The sequence below is a fragment of the Elephas maximus genome, chromosome 12, assembly GCF_024166365.1.
Source record: "Elephas maximus indicus isolate mEleMax1 chromosome 12, mEleMax1 primary haplotype, whole genome shotgun sequence".
Lineage (NCBI taxonomy): Eukaryota > Metazoa > Chordata > Mammalia > Proboscidea > Elephantidae > Elephas > Elephas maximus.
In genome coordinates, this window is record NC_064830.1 from 92,652,968 (window position 1) to 92,676,181 (window position 23,214).

Sequence of the window (23,214 nt, forward strand, 5' to 3'; positions counted from 1 at the left end):
CCTCTACTGCCCCGGGAGAGGCTCTAGGGGCTGCTTTTGTGATGATGGCATCATCCGAACGACCAAAGGAAAATGAAAATGACGTTTTCCTGAAGACCACCAGCACCACCTCTTCGACCCACTTCAGGGGTCCCACAATATACACGACCACACTGAGACCGGAAGTAGCATTGCCCCTATGAAATATGGCGGAAAGCTTTCTTGTCTCCAAGGGAACACCACGTAGTGAGGCAAAGTTCCGCAGTTATTCTGGTCACGTGCCGAAACACACGCCGCCGGAAGTGAAGGTGCCCCTACCAAAGCCGGTGGCTTAGCACGCATGCGCGGCAGGCTCTTCCGTCAGCTGGGTTGTGGAAATGGTGGAGAAGAAGACTTCGGGTAGGTGAGCCCCCGGCGGTTCGCCCCCCACCTATCCCTCCGAAATTGGAATCTGGTTTAGGATTTTCTCACCCAGTTGTTCATCCCAAATCACTTCCCGGCCCTCGGGTCCTGTCGTCGGGACAGCCCCAAACCGTTCCGTCCTATTGATACCTGCTCCAAGCCGGGCGCTGGGCTGGGGAGAGGAAAACAATCCCTGTCATCCAGGAACTGGCTTTCTAGGAGGGAGACAAACGGGCAGATCTCCCTTTGCGTTTCAGAGTGATACGTGCTATTGCAGAGGGAAGCACAGTGCCTGAATGCAGGGAGGAGCGGCATGCAACCCAGCCTCTGGCACGGAGAGGGCCGGGAGGCGTTGGCGGGAAAGAAAGGCTTGAATTCAATCTTTTTTTTTTTTTTTTAATACTTTTTCGGTGAAGGTTTACACAGCAATTTAGGTTCCCATTCAACAATTTCTACACAAATCGTTCAGTGGCATTGGTTACCTTATCTTCACAAAGGCTGAACATTTTCATTATTTCCTTTCTTCGGGTTGTTCCGTTTTCATTAATCTAGTTTGCCTGCCCCGTTACATTCTCGTCTTTGTTTTAAAGCAATTGTTGACCGTTTGGTCTCATATAGATTTTTTAAAGGAGCACAGTACTTATGGCTGATACTCATTATTTCCTGAGCCGATCTGTTGCTTAGCTTCGTTTCGAGGTGACCTCAGGGGTTAGTTTCTGCTCCACGTTTGAAGAGTATCTCAGAGCAGTAGTCTTGAGGAGTCTCCCATTCTCAACCAGTCCAGTAAGTCGGGTTTTTTTATTTTTATTTTTTTTAGAGTTATTCGAGGTTCCGTTCCACATTTTTCTCTCATTCTAGCAGGGTCCATCTGTTGTGGCCCTGATGAGAAGATCAGTAGTGGTAACCGGGCACCATCTAGTTCTTCTGGTCTCAGGGTAGGTGAGGCTATGGTTCCTGTAGACTATTTGTACTGTAGATTTGTTTCTTCTTTGAGTCTTTGATTTCCTTCTTTGTCTTTTGCTCCAGAAAAGTAGAGACCCATAGTTGTATCTTTGATGGCTGCTGGCAAGCTTTAAGACCCCAGACGATACTCACCAAACTAGGATATAGAACATAACTTTATGAACTGTATTATGCCAATTGATTGAGATCTTCCATGACATTGTGGTCCTAATCCTTCAAACCTAGAAATCCAGTCCTGCAAGGTGTTTGATTACGTCTAAGAAGCATTTGTATCTGTGCCTTATATGTGCTTTACCATGTATATGAATATATATACATATGATCACATACATGCGTGTACATATACATAATGCGCACATCCGTATATACACGTATACACTTACATATACGTGCCTATACACATATATACCTACCTACTCATACACATATTTTTTGGTTGTTGTTTCAGAATTACATATGGCATAGCAATTACCGGAGCCCTGGTGGTGCAGTGATGAAGAGCTCAGCTGCTACCCAAAAGGTCAGCAGTTCGAATCCACCAGTCTCTCCTTGAAAACCATATGGGGCAGTTCTACTCTGTTCCGTAGGGTTGCTATGAGTCAGAATCAAGTAGACAGCAACAGATTTGGTTTTTGGTTTAGCAATTACCGACAGGACCTTTTTTCTTAATGTGCATTTTAGTGACATTGTTTACCTTCGTCAATATGTGTACACTTCACCCTCATCCAGTGTTACCTTTCCCAACAACAAAAATAAGCGTCTCATATCGAGAGAGTGATTCCGCCTCCTTCTGCCTCCACCCTTGGTCACCACTAATGATTATTAATTTCTGTGTATTTATCTGTTCATGTCATTTCACATAAGCAAGAACATACAATATTTGTTTTTTTGTGATTGACTTATTTCACTCGACACAGTGTCCTCCAGATTCATCCATTTTCCAAGATGTTTTGGGAACTCATTTTTCTTTGTCCCTGAGTAGTATTCCACTGTATGTCTGTACCACATCTTACTTATCTATTCATCCCTTGATGGGCACTTCAGTTGTTTCCATCTTTTTGTTATTGTGAATAATGCTGCAGTGAACATAGGTGTGCACTTGTCTGTTGTGTCACTTCTATTTTGAATTAAATCTTGAAGACCCAGTTACGGTTTCGCTCAGTGGAGGTGTGTGGGGACTCCTGGCAGCAGGAACCGCATGTGCAAAGTAGGGAAACAAGGAAAAGCAAGTTGCTTAGGAAGCTACATTCACAATTTAGAGCTTGCAGAGAAAAAGCAAGAAGTCAAGGGGCTGGGGAAAGGCTGCATTTAGAAAGGCATTATAGAAACTGCCAAAGAGTTTGAACTCTGTGCATAGGGCAGTCAGTAGCCATCAAAGGCTTTTAGTACAGGGGAGTGACCGATTTAAAAATTTATCTTTTAGAAAGGCAGTTCTGGCTTCAGTGTGGAGGATAGACTGGAAAGATCAGAGCAGTGTTGTCCTGTAGAAATTTCTGGGATGATAGAAATGTTCTTAATCTCCCCTGTCCAATCTGGTACATGTGACTATTGACTTGAGATGTGGCTAGTATGACTGATGAACTGAATTTTAAATTTGACTTACTTTTAACCTAAATTTAAATGTAAATGACCACATGTGACTAGTGGCTACCTTATTGTACAGCACAGGTCTAGAGGCTGTAAGGCCAGTTTAGGAAGCTATCGAGTAGTCTAGATAAAAGATGAAGACCTGAACGCTGCTGCCATATTGATTTTCTAGTTAACCCAATCAGTGGGTCTCTATCACCCTCCCCATAAAACCCCCAAATCCAAACTCCTTCAGATTCTTAAAAGTAAATCTCTTAATGGTCTGCCTGCCCTGTCCCCCCGACACACACTCTACATACCAGCCATACTGAACTTGTTTCAGTTTATTGAAGCACCACAGTCTCCCATCCAGGCCTGAGGTGCCCTCTCTTCTCCCCAATTCAGGCTAGCTTCTCCTCATCAGGCAGGCTTCAGCCTAGACTTACTTTTCTCTGGGAAATCTTTCTTGACCCTCCCAAGGCCAGGAGAGGTGCTCCTTTGATGTGCTGTATAAAACCTGTTGCCATCGAGTCAGTTTGGACTCATAGCGACCTTACAGGACAAAGTAGAGCTGTGCTATATAGTACTTTGTAATTCCTCTCTCCCAGCATATCCTCTGCTGGACTGTGCTTGTTTGTTTAACCATTCGTACCCCCCTAGACTGTTTTTTTTTTTTTTTTTAAGCTCTTGCTATATTCCCAGAACCTAGCTCACTGCCAGGCACTCGGGAGGCAGTCCGGTGTGGTGATCTGGACAGTTCTGGGTTTGAATTCTGACCCAGCCACTTGCTAGCTGTGGCCTTTGGGCAAGCTTCTTCACCTGTGAACTTCAGTAACTTGAGGATGATAATGATACCTGTCTCATAGGGTAGTTGGGAGAATTAAATGATTTAATGTATTCTAAGGGTTTAGTATAGTGCCCGGCACATGAAAGTAGCAGCTGCGGACTCTGCTGCTACTATTATTATGGTTACAGGCATGCCTCAGTAAACACTTGTTTAATGAATAAAGAGAACTTATGTGTAGCATTATTGGAAGTTGGTGAACAGCGAATGTGGCAATGAAAAAAGAAGTTTGAAAGGCCTCCTGGTTTCTGGTTTGGACGTCTTTATAGATGGATCCATTTACTTAGAGAGAAGCTCAGGGATGAGAAGCAGACTTGATGGGTAGATTTTTAATTTTCAGTTGCCATGTCAGTGGGGCCAGTAGATGATTCCCTGCAGCCAGTTGAACAGCCAGTTCTGGAGCTTAGGAGAGGGTTCTGAATTGGGAGCATCAATTTTGGAGTCATTTGCATGTGGGTGATAGTTAGAGCCCAGTGTTTGGATTAAAAATTCCCCTCTCCCAGCATATCCTCTGCTTAAAGGCAAGGAGGGCAGCTAAGATGGGAGACTGGGAAGCCTACCCAGAGAGTGAGGAGAACCTGGAGTCATGTCATGGAAGCAAAGGAGGGGAATGTTTCAATCCAAGGGAGGCAGTCAGCAAAGTCTCGGGGTGCAGAGAGCTCAAGTGAAAGGAGGGTTTAAAAAATGCACACAGGACTTGGCAGTAGGTTACCAGTGTCCTGAGTGTGAGCGGTTTCCACTGAATGGTCAGGTGGGAGTTGGGTTGTTGGGGGTTGAGAAGTGGATGGGAGGTGAGGAGATGAAACATCACAGGGAGCACTCTTTCAAACAGAGTGGCTGTAAAGTTGGGTAGACACACGAGTTTAGCAGGTTTCCTGTTGAAGGGAAAATACCAATTGAAGAGGGGGGTAGAAAGTGCAAGAGGGAGGGGACTCTGGGGGTGTAGGGCTGGGTTGAGCAGTGGGACGAGGGGACTGTGTCCACCTGGAATGGGGAGAAGGCAGGTACCCATGCACTTCTGTCTCAGGGTGGGCTGAAAGATGAGCGTCATTACATGTGGGTGGCCCCTGTATCCTTTGTGGTAGGAACTGAGACTGCTCAATGTAGAGACCAAGTGTATTAAGGTTCCACTTGAGCCTGGAAACCCCAAATGTATAGTGTCCTCCATTGGTATGGTTATGTTATTTCTGCCAGCATTGAGAGGTCTCATGGAAGCATTTCATTGGCTGGCTCTGGGATTGGGAGAAAAGGCTAGGGCATGAGTGGCTGAAATAGTAGTCTTAGCTGGGAAGGAAGCAAAGCCAGAACAGAGAAGTAGGGCCAAGGCTTGGTGATCTGGATGGTACCAGAGCACTGTGGCTCCCTGCCCCTGACATCTTCCACTCACTGCCCAGAGCCAAGGCGGCCCCAGCTTCCCTCTTCTGTTTGCCCCTCGCTCTGCCCCTGACTCAATTCTTCTTGCCCTGCACCATCCAGTTCGCTCCCAGGACCCCGGACAGCGGCGGGTGCTGGACAGGGCGGCTCGGCAGCGCCGCATCAACAGGCAGCTTGAGGCATTGGAGAATGACAACTTCCAGGACGATCCCCACGCAGGACTCCCCCAGCTCGGCAAGAGGCTGCCTCAGTTTGATGATGACACAGAGACTGGTGAGGCGGGTAGGAGGAGGAAAGAGGCTTTGGGGAGAGGGAGCCGAGGCTGAAAGGAAGGGGGAAGAGTCTGTCAAGGTCAGCGTTGTGGCAAGAACATCAGGCTGGGGCGCAGATGATCCAGCAGCCCTTTTGGCTCTGCCAGTGACCGGCCCCTCTGACTGTGAGCCAACTGCTACCCCTTCTGTACTTCTTCTTCCTCTCCTGTATGTAGAATAGAGAAGCTGGAGTTGATAAGTTCTGAGACCCTTTCTAGCTCCCACATAAAGCTTTAAATCTGGGGATTATGAAGACAGAGTTAGGCTGGGATTTGAGAAGTGGGGGGTAGAGGGGAAAGGCTGGTAGAGGGAGGCAGACAGAACACAGGATAAGTGGGTATCAGGGCAATGAGACAGAAAAGAATGGTATGTGTCTTGGCAAATGGCAAGCAACTAATTGCTCTTGACCCCTAGGAAAGAAAAAAAAGAAAACTCGAGGTGATCATTTTAAACTGCGCTTCCGAAAAAACTTTCAGGCGCTTTTGGAGGAGCAGGTGAGAAAAGAGCTGCCTGGGAGGGCTTCTCCAGGCAGGGATGAGCCTGGGGGTCCCTGTACCCCACGGATGGTTACTACATGGGTGGGAGGAGGAGTCACGGAGCCTGCCCTTCTTGTCTATGCAGAACCTGAGTGTGGCCGAGGGCCCTAACTACCTGACAGCCTGTGCAGGACCCCCATCCCGGCCCCAGCGCCCCTTCTGTGCCGTCTGCGGCTTCCCTTCCCCATACACCTGTGTCAGCTGTGGCGCCCGGTATTGCACGGTACGCTGTCTGGGTACCCACCAGGAGACCAGGTGAGCTTGGAGCCTTATTCGGGTCATACCCACTCCCTCTTACCCACACAGCTCAGCAGGCCTCTCCCCTTATCCTGGGCTTCCTCTCTCTCTGCAGGTGCCTGAAGTGGACTGTGTAAGCCTAGGTGTTCCTGGAGAGGAAGGCTCTCGCCCTGGTCTTGGAGAGGGCATCGCCAAAAGGAAAGGGGATCCGCCTGGACTGAGAGAGGAGCCGTTTACTCCCCCAGCAAACCTTGTGTCTTACCTACCAGGGGAGATCAGTCTTATTCCCAGGGACTGTTTGGCAGGGAAGTGGGCTGAGCCCTCAGCGTGCTGTAGTAATAACAGGTCTAATGCGACGAGGAGCCTGCCTGTTGCATCAGTGGTATTTTGGGGTGAGGGTGATGAGTCACCTCACTGCTGTCTCTTTTCCTCCTACCTGTCATTCGTTTCTCCAGTTGTCTGGCCCTCATCTCTCACTTGCCCCGTGTCCTTGACCATGAAAGGTTTTGTCCCATTTTCCTGCCACTCCCATATCTCTACCTTTCTTGGCTTCTTCTTTATGTCTTTTTTTTTTCAGCTACTAATTTTGGTCTTTTGGTTTTGCCTTTTGTTTCTCTAGTTCCTGTGAGTATCTTGCAAGTACAGCTAGGTTCCAGTACTGGGCAATAGGGAAGTGGAGTGAGGGTTAGGGAAGAAGGGTGCAGAATGGTACTGCAGAAGGAGGCAGTCCTGTCTTCATCGTCTGGTACTTCATCGAATGGGAGAGATTGGGCCCTTGTCCTTGGTGCCACCAGTCTGAGAGAGGACTTGTCCTGAGGAAGCCCCTGTTATCAAGGACTGCTGTGTGTGAAATTAGCAGCAGCACAGCAAACAAGAAGTGTCTGGGATCCATGGGGGAATTCCTGGTACAGAGACTCCTGTTCTTGGTGGCCTTGGATGCTGTGTAACTCTTGTGTGGTAATAAAGCTTCTACACCCACGTTTTGTCTCTCAATATGCTGTAAGCTCCTTGCAGTTGCTGTATTAAGCATGTTGAGCACATAGCAAAGCAGGTTTTAGTAAGTATTTGTTGAACAAATGACCTTAAGATGTTAATGAGACCCAGAAAAGTCAGTCAGGCCCTTTCTTAGACTCTTCTCTCCATTTTGGGGACTTTCTTGGGGGTTGGTGCAAATGTTTGCAGTGTTTTCCTGAGGAACAGCTTCCTCTTTCTCTGAAGATACAGGGTTGGGCAAGTGGTGTTGGTAACAGCTTCATGTTCAGTGGTGATAAGGACAGGGTTTAGAGGTGATCTGTGTGTGGTGGTTTTAAAAAATGGCTGTAAGTTCTTTGTCTGTCTTTCCATCAAAAGGTGAGGTCTTTGTTCCCTTTCTTAGAACACTGACTGCTTCAACTAGTAAAGAATGGCAGAAGCGATACTATGTATCATTCGAGGCTGGGTCATAGAAGGCCTGTGCAGCCTCTGCCTTGCTGCTAGGACACTTGCTCTTGGATCTCTGAGGTACCAGGTAAGAGATCTAACTATCCTGAAGCCACAATACTGTGCGGAAGCCCAGGCTATGTGGAGAGGCCATATGTAGGTGTTCCTGTTGACAGCTCCAGCTAAGCCAAGCTGTCAGGTCATCCCAGCCCAGGCTTCAGTCATGTGAGTGAAGATGCCTCCAGATGATTCCAGCCCCCAGCCATTGAGTCACCTCAGCCATTTGAGCTTGCCCAAACATCACAGATGAGAAATAAGCCATCTCTGGTGTGCCCTATCTGAATTCCTGACCTACAGAATCTGTGAGTGTAGTAAAATAGCTGTCATATGCCATTGAATCTTGGGACGGCTTCTTAGACAGCAGGATGGCATCAGTAGTTGTAATCGGCTTTTGTCTTCCTTCATGGTAAGGGGCACATGTCAGGCTTTCACGGCCTTTGAGAATTGTAAGACACTGGTAAAGGTGTCTGTGTCCTCTTTGAGAGAGAAATCCACTCATGTTCTGACAGAGGACGTCACATGGCCCAGTAATTGTACAGTTACACGAGGGGCCCCCAAGAAAATATGCATCCCAGTGTCCGAGTTCCTGTGTAGTGTCTTCCATATTGGCTCTGACCTTGGCCATGTGACTGCCTTTGACCACTGGGACATCTCAAACTTCATGAAAGCAGAGTGGAAGGGGGTAGGATATACAGATTTCTCCAGACTTAATTGGCCATGGAACCCTTTATGTGGGGAGCAGCTTGGAAAGCACTAGTGTTCCTGGGTGGCGCACAGCAGGAAGCCGTGGTGTGAATGTGTGTCTGGGGCCTTGGGAGTAGTCCAGTTTGCTGGGGGAGCATGGTTTGTATGGATAGAAAGGTGGGCTAGGACCAGGCAGTTTGTCAAGTCTTAATTATCCTGGACTTTTTTTTCTGAGGCAGTGGAGAGCAGCCAGAATAGGATTAATCCTCTGGAAGAGGAATATGGAAGGGATTAAAAAGACAGGCTGAGCAACTCAATGAGGGTGTTCCTGTAACGGGTCTAGGCAAGAAAGGATGAGGGCCAGACCCAGGGCCAGCAGCAGAGAAGGGAGAGAAGCAGATAGATGTGAAACACCCTAGAGGAAGGGCCATAGGATTTGGCAACTGAGCAGAGGAGGTGGTGGAGGTGAGGTGGAGGGAGAAGCCAGAAATGACGGAGAGGTTTCAAAGCTGTTGACGGGAATGACAGGAACTCCAGCATGTTGGGAAAGCAATGGCTTTGATGTGCCTGAGCCCCGCCTGGTGTAACCGTACAGGGGGTGGATGTACTTCTGAAGCTTGGGGTCCAGTTAGAATGTAGACGTGGGAGTTTCCTACATCCCAGGAGAGAGGCAGTACAGGAAAGGATGAGATTAAAGAGGAAGGGGAGGCGCCGAGGGCAGAGCCCTGTGGCATAGCAAGCGACTCATCGCTACACTTCCTGATGCAGAGGCTAGGTACTAGGATAGGGCCCTCTTCCCTTCTTCCTCCATTTGATGCCAGGCTTCTTTCTAGTGGCCTCATTTTCCAGTTTCATAGAGATCCAGTCATGCTGTGTACCCACCAGGCCTGTGTCAAGTCTGCCCATAACCCAGTACCATATGTGAGCTGGATGCCAGCAAACCACATACACACCACTGATCCCACCTCTGTGAACACAGACCCTCAAGAGCCTTTTCAGACTATGGCTCTCATTCAGAATCTGGTGGGAGTCATTGGGCCTTCTCCATACAGACACCTGCACTTGACCCAGTTAATTTGAAATGGAATTTCAAAGGGCTTGTCAATTCCTGATACCCACTTTCAGGCCCAGGTTATGAAACTGCTTGAGACCATCCATATCTTGGTATAGCTGTGAGAAAACAGGGCGAGAGTGAAAGCAGTGACTGGAGATCTCGAGCTGACCAGAGGGGCTGCCCTGCTATTTTCAGTTTCCTAGAGCTGCCACTTTCCACCTGTGAGGCTTAAGGTTGTGTGTCAACTTGGCTGGGCCATGATTCTCAGTGGTTTGGCAGCCGTATGATGTGGTGATCACTTCCATGATGAGGTCTGATATAATGTGATCACCTCCATGACAGGATCTGCTGTGAGTAGGATCTGCTGTGATCCTCCATGACAGGATCAGTTGAAAGGGAGTTTGCTTGGGCTTGTGGCCTGCATCAAATATAAGTGGACATTCTGGCAGGGCTCGTGGGCTTTTGCTGGTTCTAGATCCTGCAACTGGCTCCTGCTCGTCTGACCTCCCATTCTCTGGACTTGAGTTAGCAGCTTACCTGAGGTCTTGCCTGCTGATCTTGGGATTCGTCGGTCTTTGCAGCCTGTGAGCAAGAGCCCTGCTCTCTGACCTGCTGATCTTGGGTTCATCATGTGGCTACATGAATCAGGAGACATCTCTATCCTGACCCACGGACTCGGGACATTCCAGCCTCTACAACCATGTGAGCCATGTCCTTGATACAAATCTCTCTCAATTTTTTTTTTTTTTTTATATATATTTATGTGCGCTTTACTGGTTTTGCTTTTCTAGAGAGCCGAGCCTAAGACACCACCTCTTCCCTTTATGACTGTCAGTAGTTATGTGCCACACTCTTGAAATCACTTATGACCCTGCCTTTCTTGCTGGATGAGATAACCCAAAGGCATTGGAGAGGGTGACAGTCTGGAGTCACTCTGAGATGACCCTTGGTGCCCTTCCCCTGTTATGGATTGAATTGTGTCCCCCAAAAAATGTGTGTCAACTTGGCTAGGCCATGATTCCCAGTACTGTGTGATTGTCTATAATTTTGTCATCTGATGTGATTTTCCTATGTGTTGTAAATCCTACTTCTATGATGTTAATGGAGCCCTGGTGGCACAGTGGTTAAGAGCTTGGCTGCTAACCAAAAGGTCAACAGTTTGAATCCAGCAGCCCCTCCTTGGAAACTCTGTGGGGCAGTTCTCCTCTCTGCCTGTAGGGTCACTATGAGTTGGAATTAACTCTGCGGGCAACAGGTTTGGTTTGGTTTATAATGTTAATGAGGCAGGATTAGAGGCAGTTATGTTAATGAGGCAGGACTCAACCTACATGATTAGGTTGTATCTTGAGTCAATCTCTTTTGAGATATAAAAGAGAAAAGTGAGAAGAGAGACAGAAGGACTTCATACCACCAAGAAAGTAGTGCCAGGAGCAGAGCATGTCCTTTGGACCTGGGGTCCCTGTGCTGAGAAGCTCCTTGGCTGGGGACTATTGATGATAAGGACCTTCCCCAAGAGCTGACAGAGAAAACCTTCCCCTGGAGCTGGCACCCTGAATTCGGATCTCTAGCCTTCTAGACTGTGAAAGAATAAATTTGTTTGTTAAACCTATCCACTTGTGGTATTTCTGTTATAGGAGCACTATCTAACTAAGATAGCACCCTCTACTTGGCCAGCTGCTTTATGATATGCTCAGCCCCTGAACAATTCACAGTATAAATTTATTTACTTTGGCAGGTATTTATATGGAAAACAGACACTCCCGGATGCCCAGAGCCCAGACTCAGTAGATAAAGGGGGGTCCAGCCTCAGGAGTCCATGTGAGTTCTCAGGAGAAAGCTTCTCGGCTTAAGGGTGCCGAGCAGTGCTCAGACAAAGTCAGAGCTTGGGGCAGTCCCTGGGTCACAGGTAGAGTCTGGAGTGTGGTTGGTCACTGAAGCTATCTCAGGGAGAATGGGTGGAGGCCTGGGACCCAGGGGTCCTGAGAATCCCGCTCTCCGCTGGGGGCAGTGGGAAGGGAAATGGGGTCCACAGACCAGGCCTCCTACACGTAAGCGTTTTTCCCGTATTGGCTAAAGCTGTTGCAGCTGTCTTCATTGGAGGCCGCCCGGGGCAGGTGGGCAGTGGGGCTGATGGACTGCATCTTGGTCTGGGGAGCCTTGTAGGGTAGCCGGGCCCTGTCCGGGAGTGGGGCCGGGTCAGAGGCAAGTCTGTGGCCCTGCCTGGCCTGGCCACCCCCCCCACCCCCACCATTCCCTGCCCCTCCCCCGCCCCCTACCATTCCACCTTTGCCACTCGCGCCCCCCGCTCACAGTTTGCCCTTTCCTAACCTGGTGTCGGGCTCATCGTCAGGAGGGCAGCAACAGTGTGAGCAGAGGCAGATGCCGCCCAGGATGCAGAGCAGGGAAGCGCTCCAGCCCAGGTAGAGGGCAGGGCCCAGCTCATACCTGGGAAGGAAGATGACACGAGGGGACGGGGAGACAGTGGGAGATGAGGTGCCAGGGGAGGCAGTAGCTGGGGGAACAGGGCCAAGGCCCACCCACTGGCCCAAGGGTAGGGTTCCACACTCACTTGGTTCCAACATACAAGGGGTCAAAGAAGTCCCGGGTGATGTTGGAGGCGTACCAAGAGATGGCCACCATCCCGCAGAGACCTAGGGGAAGTGGGAAGACAGCACTAGTGTCTGCCTCCGGCGCCCGCAGCGGAAGGGAACTTGGGAGGGGGCAGGCAGGGGACAGCCCAGAGAGTAGGATGTGGGCATCAAGAGCAGCAATGTCATTGAATCCCTTTATTTTCTTCTTCCTACTTTATAAACCTTCCTATCTCCTAGGGCCAACCATAAACTTCTCAATGCAACTCTGAGGTCCCCAACTCCAGCCCTCCTTTCTGGTCTCATCTCCCACCCCTCTGCGCCTCATCCTGCCTCTTACCCCTTCTTTGGCCCAGACCTGCCTTACTCGTTCTGCGCTAGTCTTGATCATAGTTTCCTGACTTGGAATCTGCCCCATTCAATTCCTGCCCATCCTTGAAGGAGCATCTGCTCCAAGAAGTCTTCCCTGACCAGCCTTCCCTATCCCAACTTCCTTTTCCTTTGGCTCCCAGAGCCTTCAGTCTGTAACAGTTCTTTGCCACTGAGTTCAGTAAGTGGCTGCCACCAGACAAACCCCTGGGCTGTAGGCCTAGCCTTACTGCTTACTGGCGGTCTTTCAGTAAGACACCTGCCCTACTTGAGCCTGTTTCCACATCTGGAAAACGGGACCATACCTTCCCACCATATCTCACAGGCTTACTGTGAGATGATGTGTACAGAACACCAACTGAAAAAGTGGTGGCCCGTTGTAAGGTATTGTTACTGTGTACAACGTGCGTGCATGTGTATGTGCGCCCATTCTATCTTTGGTCTTCCAGCCAGACCGTAAATTCTGGAGGGCAGGGACTGACTCTCTTTTTTGAGGTCTCTCCCACACCTGGCTCATAGTAGGAACTGATGGACTGACTTGTAGCCCAGGGATTTGGTGTTTATGGGTGAAGGTGGGATGGGGAGAAAGAGGGGGAAGAGCTGAGAATGGGAGGGCTGGTGTCAAGGCAAAGGGGCTGGTGAGGCAAGCGCCAGTTTTCCCCAGGAATGGAGAGCTGGAGGTGAAGACAGAGAGCCCAGAATCTGCTGCCAAGGGTGACTCCCAGCTCCCACTGCATGCCCAGGCTCCACCCAGCACCCTCCCCCCAGTTACCAGCCAGTATGTCCAGGGCCCCTGCGGTGGCCGCCAGCTTGGCTTTCCTGGAGAGCACCATACTCCCAATGTTGGTGCAGCGCAGCCCCACTATGCCCAGGAAGAGGCCCAGGAAGCTCAGGACGATGGCAGTGATCATGAGTGCCCGGCAGGCCTGGATGTACCCTGGGGAGGTGGGGCACAGCCGTCAGTCCCCTGACCCAGCCTCCGTCTATCTCTTCTCCCTCCGTGACAGGACCAGCCCTACAGCCTCTCCTCAGGTCTCAGTTTCTTTTCCCTAAAAGTTCTCAAGTCCTCTCCTTCCCCTTCAGGATCCATCCAGCCTCTCAGGCTCCGAGGAGTCACACCTCCTTCCTTCCCAGAAGCTCCTTGCCCTCACACACCTCCCACCTTCCCCCCCAGACCTGGTACACTTTGCTTATACCTTTATTAAAGGGTCGTTCAACCTTGGCACTCCTGACATTTCGGGCTGGGTAGTTCTTTGTTGTGGGGGCTAACCTGTTCAATATAGAATGTCGAGCAGCGTCTCTGGCTCCTTACCCACTAGGTGCCAGTAGCAACCACCCTTACCAGCTGTGACAATGAAAATGTTTTCAGATGTTGAAATATTGAGAACTAGTGCTCTATGAGACCACATGCCATGTTCTCTTGTGTATCATAGAAACTGCGCCCAAGCACCCTCCTCCCACCTGGTTCCTCTCCATGTCCACTTAGTCCCCAGCACAATGCTGGACACATTGAACTGGGTTTCTTCCTGGAGTAACCAGGAGGGGGCAGCAGTGGCCTATGAGAGGATAGAGGACATTTTTAATCTGGAAGGTGGGCTACCTGGGCCCAGGACCGATCCAGGTCAGTCTAGCTCAAATTCTTTCAGTGCCTCAGTTTCCCCTTTCTTAAAGCTGAAGGGAACCACTGGCTCCCTTTTGACCCCTCCCATCCTCTGTCCTTGACAGCTGCCAAGCGCTCCCAAGGACCTTGCACCCCTTTCTTGGGTGGGGCAGTGCCATCAGTGGTTGAAGGGGAAAGGCTGGTCCCTTGCCAGGAGGATGTGGAATGGCCAGGGGTTGGGGGCAGGGAGGAGGGACAAAGTTCTCTGGGAGTGCTTTCTCACTTCCAGCTACTTCCTCTGGAGTTCCCACTTTTGCCCCCTACCTACCTCCACCAGGGGCAGAGACCAACTCTGGATCCCCAAGTAGCTTTGGCAGCCAAAGGAGAGAGGATCATTGAAGATCATCTCTGTAAGAGCATGGACTGAGTGGCTGGGGATGGGGGTGCCCAGTTAGGAGCTGATTAAGTGAAATCAGGCACCCTCTCAGGGCCAGCACTGGGCTCTGGATTCAGACACAACCAAGCCTGAACTCCAGCCCCTTGTCTACCACCTCTGTGACTCTGGGCAAGTTGCTCAACCTTGCAAAGGTTTTCCAACTTCCCCCCAACAGTAGGGTTGCTATAAATGTTAAATAATGTATTTGGAAGTATCTAGTACAACGCGCAGAACCCAGATGACACCAGTGATGGCTAGCTGCATTCTCTGCTCTTCCCCACAAGCACGCTCTTGAACCTCCACGTCTTCCATGTATACCATGTCCTCTTTTGGGCCAAGGGCAGGAATTCCAAGTGGGGCCTCTCTTGGGTGGATGGGCTCACAGCAAAGTCCCCTCACACTAGAGATGGCCTCCTGAGCCCATGGTGTGGCTGGGGGGTAGGGGAGGTGGGGATGGCTGAGGTTGCTGAGCTGGTCACCTCAGTGTTTCTTTGGGCCACCCAGCACTTCGGGCTTCTGGTCCAGATCACATTCAACTTTATACAGGTCTTTTTTTTTTTGGACATTTGCCTTGCACTTAGTAAGTACTGAAGAAAAGGGTGAAAGTATGAGGACCCTGATTTAGGGGGCAGTTTTTTTTTTTACTATGGCTACAGGTGCCTCCATAGATTCTGACATTAGTGGGGGCACAGGAGGCCCACCCAGACCCCCTAATTCTCTGGGAGAGAACTCGTGAAGCCCTGCTCCAAACCTCAGTTTCTCTCTCTCACCAAACCGGCACCTACAATATGGTGCCTGGAAGAGCAAGAAAGCTCCTGGAGGACCTAGTGAGGGGGCTGGGGATTGGGCACACACAGTGTTCATGGCCATCTCCTCTTGGTCTCTAGCATGGAGCAGACAGAAGGTACATTCCCCTGGGGAAGGGATGGGGAGGGTCAGTCACATGAGGCAAGCAGGGAGCAGGAGGATGCCGTAGCCATCAGAGAGAACTGCTCTGGGTCAAGAGCTATAGGCTCTAGTCCTCTGAGAGCCTTGAAAAATACACTGCCCTGAGAGCTCCAAACACAGGATACACACACAACTCCTCCCTACACCGGGCTTTCAGACCAGCAAGAAGACTCTCTCCCTGGACCCAGGACTTAAAAGGGCCCTTTAGAACCCACCATGAGACAGACCAACGTCCCAGCCAGTGGAAACCCAGCCAGGTTTCCAAGACTGCAGGTGTATCAACCCCCAAGAATCCGAGATGGGGCCCTCTTCTCACCCTTTAACCCCAGTTATCCCATCCAAAAATAAAATGCTAAAATTTTTGCGTGCAGCTATATACTAACGTCATGCCAACATTTTGCAGGTTTTAGCTCATACATAATTCTCACAAACACTCTGGGCCGGTACTATTATTTTCTTAACTTTACAGATAGGCAAAATGCAGCTTGTTTTATGACTTGCCCAAGGCAGAAGAAGCCAGCAGAGCCACATTAGGGCAGGGGGCCGTGTGTGACAAGGTCTCCACTGCTCTTCCCAGTGGGGGCTGCCTGAGCGTTCCCAGGCCCCGAGGCAGTTATCTGAGCTGTGTACATCTGGACCTATGGCCATCCAAGGCCTGACCATCAGCAGCGTCCACCCTCCCCTGGGATCTCTCCCTCCAACCTCCCGCCTCCCTTTGCTTCCCGAAGCTCTCAACCCTGTACCAGAGAGGGCCAGCATGGACGGGAAGTCCCAGCAGTTGGAGACTCCAAGGGAGTCAGTAGCACAGCTCTGCCATAGGTTCTCGAAGATGGTGTTGGTGGTGATGACGTTCCCGTGCACGGTGGACACTCGCCAGTAGCTGTTTGACAGAGTCACCCCCAGCATCAGCAGCCCCAGGGCTGCCATGAAGAAGCCAAAGGTCTCCACAGCCATCGACATGGTGGAGGGAGGGCCCTGAGGGGCACCTGGGGCTGGGGCTGGGGCCCCAGAGAAGGGGAGGGGCTGAAAGCCAGGGGAACTTGAAGGGGCTTTGGCTAAGGCAGGCTGGGGAGGAAGAGGAGGCGGCAGGGCAGGTCCTGTCTCCTGTGTTCTCTCTCCCTCTTCTCTGGGGCTCTGCTTCCCAACAGATCAGAAGAATGAGCCACAAGCACACGCAGCAGCTGTTGATGAGGAGATGGAGGGAATAAACTAAACGGGCCAAAAGTCCATCCCCTCCCCCCAGCCTCTGAGCTGCCTCAGGCTCCCCGCCCCACAGGGGTGGGGGGAGAGGACTTACTGGGGAGTGACTAACGGATACAGCCAAGGAGGGGCCCCCATGAGAGGCATTTTGAGCCAAGGGGAAGCTTCTGTCTCTGACTTAACTTTCTTTGGGGGCCAGAGAGTGGAATAAGAGGGACAAGAAGAGAGAAGGTGAATGAGAGACAGGAGAGAGAAAAGAGACAGAAAACACTCCTCCCTCCCCCAGGATCTCCCCAAACTGCACCCTTCAGTGGAGATGGAGTGGGGAGCAAAGCCATTCCCTCCGATGTGGAGAACAGAACTATTCAAGAAACTCAAAGCTCTAGGGGTCGGGACATCTGCGTCTTCAAGGAAGAGCGAGGCTGAACAAGGGACAGGTAGCGAGAGAAACCAATAAATAGCTCTGGAGTCTAACCAACCTGGACTCAAACTAGACTCCTTCATTGACCAAGTGACTCGGGCCTAGGTTTTTAGCCCCTTTGAGCTTGTTTCTGCTTCTGTAAACTAGAGATACTACTACCTACCTCATAGGTTGTCACAAGAATCATGACCAGAGATCAAAGCTCCCAGATGTATGAGCTGCTTGATCCTTGAGACCGTCCTGGGTCTGGTGCCACAGGCCTGGCGGGAGGCCACCAGGGATTGCTTTCCTCCATACTTCCTGAGCTCTCATTTTCCTCCCACATGGGTGGATCTTTGACTCTCGGCAAGGAGCCTGATACTGCTGCCATGGCTCTGACGGGGATAAAGCACAGGCCCAGGCCATGATCCTGTAGCTAATCTTTCTAACAAGCTCAGAGTTATCAGGAGCTGTCACCAGCTCTATTAATTATGATGGATTAGAAATCTCTAAGTCCCCACCCGAGCCAGGGCTGAGCACCTGTCCTGGTATAATTGGTTTTATTTCCTGCTCCAGGAGCTGCCCAAGGCCAGAACCAGGACAGCTGCAGGTCTCTTCTTACAAGTGGAGCCAGGGCTCAGTCTCTGAAAGGCTGATCCTAACCCCAGTCACTGGATGTCACTGAGCCAGAGGAGCGCTGGCTGACGCGTAACTCCCCACTCTCCCCTTCCTGGTGTCAGGCTCCTCCGGGCTCCAAGAGGAGCCCAGTGCTTCCCTCACTCCCCACATCCTCCATCTGGGCTGGTTTGCGCTGTGGAACAAGAGGTATGTAGTGAAGCAAAACAGGCCCACGCTGAGCCTGGCACGAGGGGGTGTAGGGCAAAGCAGCTTGGGTGGGGACTGGGTCCTGCTTCCACCCTGGAGGCCAGAACTGGGGTATCCTGAGTCCCTAACCTCTCCTGAGACTCCTGCTCACTCCATGTTGGCAGCTTCCCTCCTCCCAGCAGTGACTCCCCCTTCCCCTGAGAAGGATATGGTAAGAGGAGGAGGGAGGATGCAGGAAGTCAAGGGGTGGCGGGTTTGGAGGAAACCAAGGGGGCAGGCCTCTGGGGTGGAAAACTCCACATGCCGAGAGGCAGCCGAGTGGACCAGAGGATACAGGATGCATAAATCTCAGCTTGCCCCTCAGCTGTGCCCCGTCCTCTTCCAGTCTGCTCGCTCCCACGATTCCGGGGCTGTGCAGAGGCCACATCCCTGTGCTGCCTACCAATTCAAGGACGTGGCCTGGGAGGAGGGGGAGGAAGGAAGGGTGTGGGGCCTGGACAGTTTGGTGGACAAAGGAGAACCCAACCCCAGGCCCAGAGGGTAGAAAAGCACATAGCAGGAAAGACCCACGCGTGATCCCCTCCACCCTCAGTGCCTAATGGAACCTGCCCATCGCTCGATACAGACAGTAAGGCTCCCAAGCCAAAGCCCAATTTTATTTACACTCATCCCAAAGTACATGACTGGGGGCTAAAGGGCAGGTTTCAGGGGAGATGAGACTGAAGGCCATAGAGGAGAGTGACAGGGGTGCAGGAGAAGAACAGAGAAAGGACAGTGAGGATGGGGCCCTTTTTGAGTGTCCTTCACGCCTAGCCCCCAAACTCGGTAGGCTTCTTCGTCTCCTGTGAGCCTGGGCCAGGCTGTATCTCCTGGGCAGAAGAGGTGCGGCTGCGTTCAGGATTTGGACTTGGATACGGCAAGTCCGATGAGTCCGGCTAGTCCTGCCACACCCAGGGCCATGCCTCCAACAATAGCCATGCCCACCAGTCCATCTGGGGTAAAGGAAAAAGGAGACGGTGTCAGGAGCCCAGTCCCAGCCCTCAGGGACACTTGCAATCATCTTCTCCCTAGCAGAAGATGGGCCTCCCTACCTTGAGTCATGGGGTGAGGGACTCCAAGGATTGGAGATAGAAAGCTTCTGGTGAGGGATGGGGGGGTTTTGAGGAGGGGGATCATTTAAAGAGGCCAGAAGGACCTAGACATGGGGGAGGGAGGAGGTCTGAACATAAAGAGTTTAGAAGGACCTGGGGGTGAGGAACAAAGGGGTTAAAGAGTAGAGGAAGATGGAGGGAGAAGGGCAGAGAGGAAGGCTTTCACCTTTCTTCATGGCCTTGTCAATGAGATGTTCCAGCTCCTTGGCCTGGGTGTTCTGGGGCTCTGTCTGCAGCAGCCCTCGCACATACTTTAGGGCCTTTTCATATTCCTATACTCAGGGAAGACACACACATTTACACCTCAGTATTCTGTCACTCCTCCTGCCCATCAGAGGGGGCTTCCCCTCTCTTGCCCTGAGGGGTCCTCCCTCTATGGCCAGTCCTTCCCTCACTCCAGCCCCACCCAATGGAGTAGAGTCCACAAACAACCCCAACTGTGTGGGCTGTGTGGGGGTGATAAGCTGCGGGAGATAACAACCCAAGGCCTGGGCTGTACCCGGATCCTGACGTCACTTGTTCCCCACACCCTCAGCACCTCGATCTTCTCTCTCATCTCCCTCAGGGTTTTAATCTGATGACACCTGCACCTCTGTACCTGACACCACTCCCTGCCTACTGGCCTTCTTTAGCCTTCCCGATGTCTAGGGGTTCTACCCTGGAGGAGGGAAATAAGAGGGTATTGTGGCCTACCCAAGTAGGGCAGAGTAGGGAGAAGGAGCCTTTTCTGCCTTACCTTGAGTCGGTAGTTCCCCACAGCCAGGTAGAAGACATAATCCCGTTGCTCCTCTTTGCTCCCTTTGGGTAGTAGCTCTGAGGCAGAGGAAGGGGAAAATGGTAAAAATGGCATCTCTCTTGTCCTAGTACTTCTGTCCCAGAGACCCCTCCTGAATCCCTATATGGTCCTGGGAAAGCCATTGCCTGAGCCTTCATTTCAGCTCTGGTCACTCTCAGCCTCCCAGTCAGAGCCCCAGGGGAGCATGAACTGAGGCTGCCCCAACATACCACTGGTGCTAAACACCCTTGGTATCAATACGACACCCGGCTTATCCAAGTGGACTTAAGGGAAACCAAGGCACTAGAGAAGCCAAAAGCCACCTCTCCTCAGTTGTGGCATCTGCTGTGTATTTTTATCTATAGTTGTTTGCTGTCCAGAGTAGTGTTAAAAATCAGTTTGTACTTCTCCCCCTTTTTAAAAATACAATTTATTTTTGTTGTTGCTGCTGGGGATATACACAGTAGAACATACATGGTCTACAATTTCAACATGTACAGCTCAGTGACATTGATTACATTCTTTGAGTTGTGTAACCATTTTTACTCTTCTTTTCTGAGTTGTTCCTCCTCTATTAACATAAAGTCACTGCCCCCTAAGTTTCCTGTCTAATCTTTCGAGTTGCTGTTGTCAGTTTAATCGCATATAGATAGATCTTGAAAGAGCACAATGCTCAGGGCAGACGCTCTATAGTAGTTAAGCTAAACGACTGTTTGGTTTTAAGAAGATTTCAGGGGATGTTTTTGGTTTAAGGTTTAAAGATTGTCTCAGGGCAATAGTTCCAGGGGTTCATCCTCCCTCCCCCTTTTTAAAATCAATTCAAAACTCACCTTCAATTAACCTTCTCCGAATGAACCCACCCGACTCTCGGGCTTTCTTAATCCAGCAGCTTCCCAGAGGCTTATGTATTCAGTTGTACTCCATGCACTAGACCTTGTCGCTAACTAGTTTTGTGTTGTAAACCTTCCCAAGTGCCTGTTCTGTCTCAACTAGACTGACAATGTCCTCTGTGCTTCTTTTACAGCTGTACCCTGCTGTTAAGTAAACCTGAAAAGTCTGAATTGGCAAAATAGGTAATTGTAATATTTACATTAAAAAAGATTCTTATTTTTATAGATTTACAGTAAGTTTCCTTTGCTAGTACACTGATTGTCTGCTTACAAGTGATTACCAGGAGAAGGGCGGCTACAGAGAAATTTAAAGGTTGAGTATTATGGCCTCTTAAAAACGATGACCCATTCTTAAATCAATGGCAGATAAGATTCCAGTCAAAAAAGCATCATCTACCCACATTTTTTTTTTTTTTTTAGGACAGTCTTCTGTACCTCTTCAATGATACCCCCACAAAAAGTTCTCAGCAATAGCTGCCAAACAGGCAGTACAGTAGAGGGCAAAGAACACAGGGCTGAGATTCACAAGACAGGTGCTTCAAGTCCCAATTCTGCCATTAATTCATTAGCTGTGTGACCTCAGATAAGTCACTTTCTGAGGCAAAGTAGACTACCGCTGTTGTTAGACTACCAGGCCATAAAAGTCTTATGGCTCTGCTTGACAAAATAATGATGGGAGTGGTGATAAGCCAAAAGTACACTGGTAGAAGTCAGGCTAAGTATAGCCCTTTGCTGTGGAGAATGTGTTTGAAAATCACTGTAGGGTCCCATGCTGAGAAAGGATCCCAGCACTTGACACAGAGGGGGTGAATGAGGCCAATGGCAATAGGGAAGGATAGGCCCCAATGGCAGTTGGAAAGGGGAGAAGTCTTGGGCAGCCTTAACATCTTACCCTCAAGCAGTGCAATGCCTTTACGGATGTCATCGTTGTACTTGCTTCGCACCAGGCACCAGGCGTATTCAAACTGCGTGCTCTTGGAAACTGCGCCTGCTGCCTTCTCAGACTGAAATTTCCTTTCAAACTTCTGGCACAGGAGAGGAGAGGAATCATTTAGAAATGAAGGGAGAGTGGCCAGCTCCTGTCTGGAGGTGAGATGAGAAGGCAGAGGGGGACAGGAGCTGGTTGATGGACATGGGGAATACAGGGTGGAGAGGAGGAGTGTGCTGTCTCATTTGCGGGAGAGCAGCTAGGAGTACATAGCAAGGAGAGTGTTTTTTTTATGAGAGACTGACTTGATTTGTAAACTTTCACTTAAAGTACAAAAAAAAAAAAAATGAAAGGAGACCATTCTCCACCTGGACCTAGGCGTCCATTTCCCAGCTACACTTCACTTCCCGTCTCTGCCTTATTTCCCTGGCGAGCCCTGGCACCTGGTACCCCAAGTTCTGCTATCTCCGTCCCTGGGACTCAGACATTCAGCCCTCGGGCTGACTCTTTGGACAGCTGTTCCCTCTCTTCCCCTCCCTCCATGGTACCGAGGGGAGATGCCACCTAGTGGCAGCTCCAAGCACCGCTTTCCGAACAGCTGACCCTGTGTGGGTGAACAATAAACAAGCTGTCAACTGCTCGACAACAGTTCACGCAGTCCCTCGCCTGAGACTGCTTTCTTCATTGCTCCACCCTGCCAGGCCAGGACCTTTTCTTATCTGTAAAATGGGAACAGGAATAGTGCCTACTTACTAGAGCAACAAAGACTGAGATATTATCGTATGCAACACACTTAACACCGTGCCGGACTCAGTAATATGTGAAATTTTATGGTGGTTGCCGTCTTACTCTGCCACTGAAGGAGCACTCAAGAACAGGCATCCGCACCCTGTGCTCCCAACTCCTGCAGAAACCCAGACCCCGTCGGTCTTTACAAGCCAGACTCCAGGCCCTCAGTCTAGGTGTAGTGGTTCAAGAAACCACAACTCCCATTAGCCTCTGGGGCAAAGCGGAACCTTTGGGCAAGACCTGGTCGCTGCAGAGGCTGCCGGGAGCTGTAGTTCGGACTCCCTGGGCAAAGCTGATGTTGGGAAGGGGGTTTGGCCCCTAGCCGATTCTCCTCAGGACCCGCCTGTCCGAATCTTCCCTTTCCCTCCCTCGGGGCCAGGCCTCACCAGCAGGTCGTCCACAGACACCAGCTCGTTCAGCACGGCCTCCATGGCCGCCGCCCCAGCCAGCCTCACACCACAGACACTACAGCGCCAGTATCCATGGCCCACTGACAAGGGCGGAGAGCCACTTCCGGCGCCGGGCGGATGCGGGCCCCTCCCCTACTCAGAGCCAATCACCTCTGGTGGCTGACGCCAAACCCGCCCCATCCTTTCCGCCCGGCGCGGTGGGCACCTGGGCGGGGGGAGAAGGCAGTAAAGCGCAATGTGGGTGCTGTCTTCACCGGCTGGCCGACCTTTTGGGTAGCAGACATAGCTCTTAATCACTATGCCACCAGGGTTTACTCCTTAATAATAGGGGATGCTAATGGGTATTTAAAGAAAAGGTTTTGCTCCATTACTTACAGAACGGATCCATCTTTCAAATACTATTTAAGTAAAGCATCTTCTGGGTGTATGCAAAGGGGAAGACCTGCCATATGGGGTCCCAGGCAGCGAGGACCAAA

At 50.6% G+C, this 23,214-nt stretch overlaps 3 protein-coding genes across 3 annotated transcripts; 1 reads left to right on the forward strand and 2 right to left on the reverse strand.

Annotated features, from left to right (window-relative positions):
• Positions 1-301: 301 nt before the first annotated feature.
• ZNHIT1 (zinc finger HIT-type containing 1) lies at positions 302-11,030 on the forward strand. Its single transcript, XM_049903337.1, has 5 exons — positions 302-378; positions 5,231-5,401; positions 5,854-5,933; positions 6,061-6,230; positions 6,328-11,030. The coding sequence occupies exons 1-5, from the start codon at positions 357-359 to the stop codon at positions 6,347-6,349; spliced, it is 465 nt and encodes a 154-aa protein (XP_049759294.1). The 5' UTR covers positions 302-356; the 3' UTR covers positions 6,350-11,030.
• A 104-nt stretch (positions 11,031-11,134) lies between these two features.
• CLDN15 (claudin 15) lies at positions 11,135-18,335 on the reverse strand. The gene is made up of 7 exons (XM_049903336.1): positions 17,511-18,335; positions 17,155-17,365; positions 16,114-16,551; positions 13,159-13,323; positions 11,999-12,080; positions 11,758-11,874; positions 11,135-11,604 (listed from the first exon to the last, which is right to left on the reverse strand). Exons 3-7 carry the CDS (start codon positions 16,328-16,330, stop codon positions 11,472-11,474), a joined length of 714 nt encoding a protein of 237 aa, XP_049759293.1. The 5' UTR covers positions 16,331-16,551; positions 17,155-17,365; positions 17,511-18,335; the 3' UTR covers positions 11,135-11,471.
• Positions 18,336-18,430: 95 nt separating this feature from the next.
• Positions 18,431-22,851, reverse strand: FIS1 (fission, mitochondrial 1). The gene is made up of 5 exons (XM_049903338.1): positions 22,715-22,851; positions 21,504-21,636; positions 19,683-19,759; positions 19,113-19,218; positions 18,431-18,787 (listed from the first exon to the last, which is right to left on the reverse strand). The coding sequence occupies exons 1-5, from the start codon at positions 22,757-22,759 to the stop codon at positions 18,690-18,692; spliced, it is 459 nt and encodes a 152-aa protein (XP_049759295.1). The 5' UTR covers positions 22,760-22,851; the 3' UTR covers positions 18,431-18,689.
• Positions 22,852-23,214: the final 363 nt, after the last annotated feature.

Bases quoted from the DNA above. Each gene is read 5' to 3' on its own strand.
- CLDN15 (XM_049903336.1), bottom strand. From the start codon at position 16,330: ATGTCGATGGCTGTGGAGACCTTTGGCTTCTTCATGGCAGCCCTGGGG. The intron at 12,081-13,158 runs GTAACTGGGGGG...CACTTCCCCTAG, and splicing joins GGCCCTGGACATACTGGCTG to GTCTCTGCGGGATGGTGGCC. The intron at 11,875-11,998 runs GTGAGTGTGGAA...CTTCCTTCCCAG, and splicing joins CCCTTGTATGTTGGAACCAA to GTATGAGCTGGGCCCTGCCC.
- FIS1 (XM_049903338.1), bottom strand. From the start codon at position 22,759: ATGGAGGCCGTGCTGAACGAGCTGGTGTCTGTGGACGACCTGCTG. The intron at 21,637-22,714 runs GTGAGGCCTGGC...CTCCTGTGCCAG, and splicing joins TGTCTGTGGACGACCTGCTG to AAGTTTGAAAGGAAATTTCA. The intron at 19,219-19,682 runs GTAAGGCAGAAA...CCCTGAGTATAG, and splicing joins TGGGGAACTACCGACTCAAG to GAATATGAAAAGGCCCTAAA.
- ZNHIT1 (XM_049903337.1), top strand. From the start codon at position 357: ATGGTGGAGAAGAAGACTTCGG. The intron at 5,402-5,853 runs GTGAGGCGGGTA...CTTGACCCCTAG, and splicing joins TGATGATGACACAGAGACTG to GAAAGAAAAAAAAGAAAACT. The intron at 5,934-6,060 runs GTGAGAAAAGAG...TTGTCTATGCAG, and splicing joins AGGCGCTTTTGGAGGAGCAG to AACCTGAGTGTGGCCGAGGG.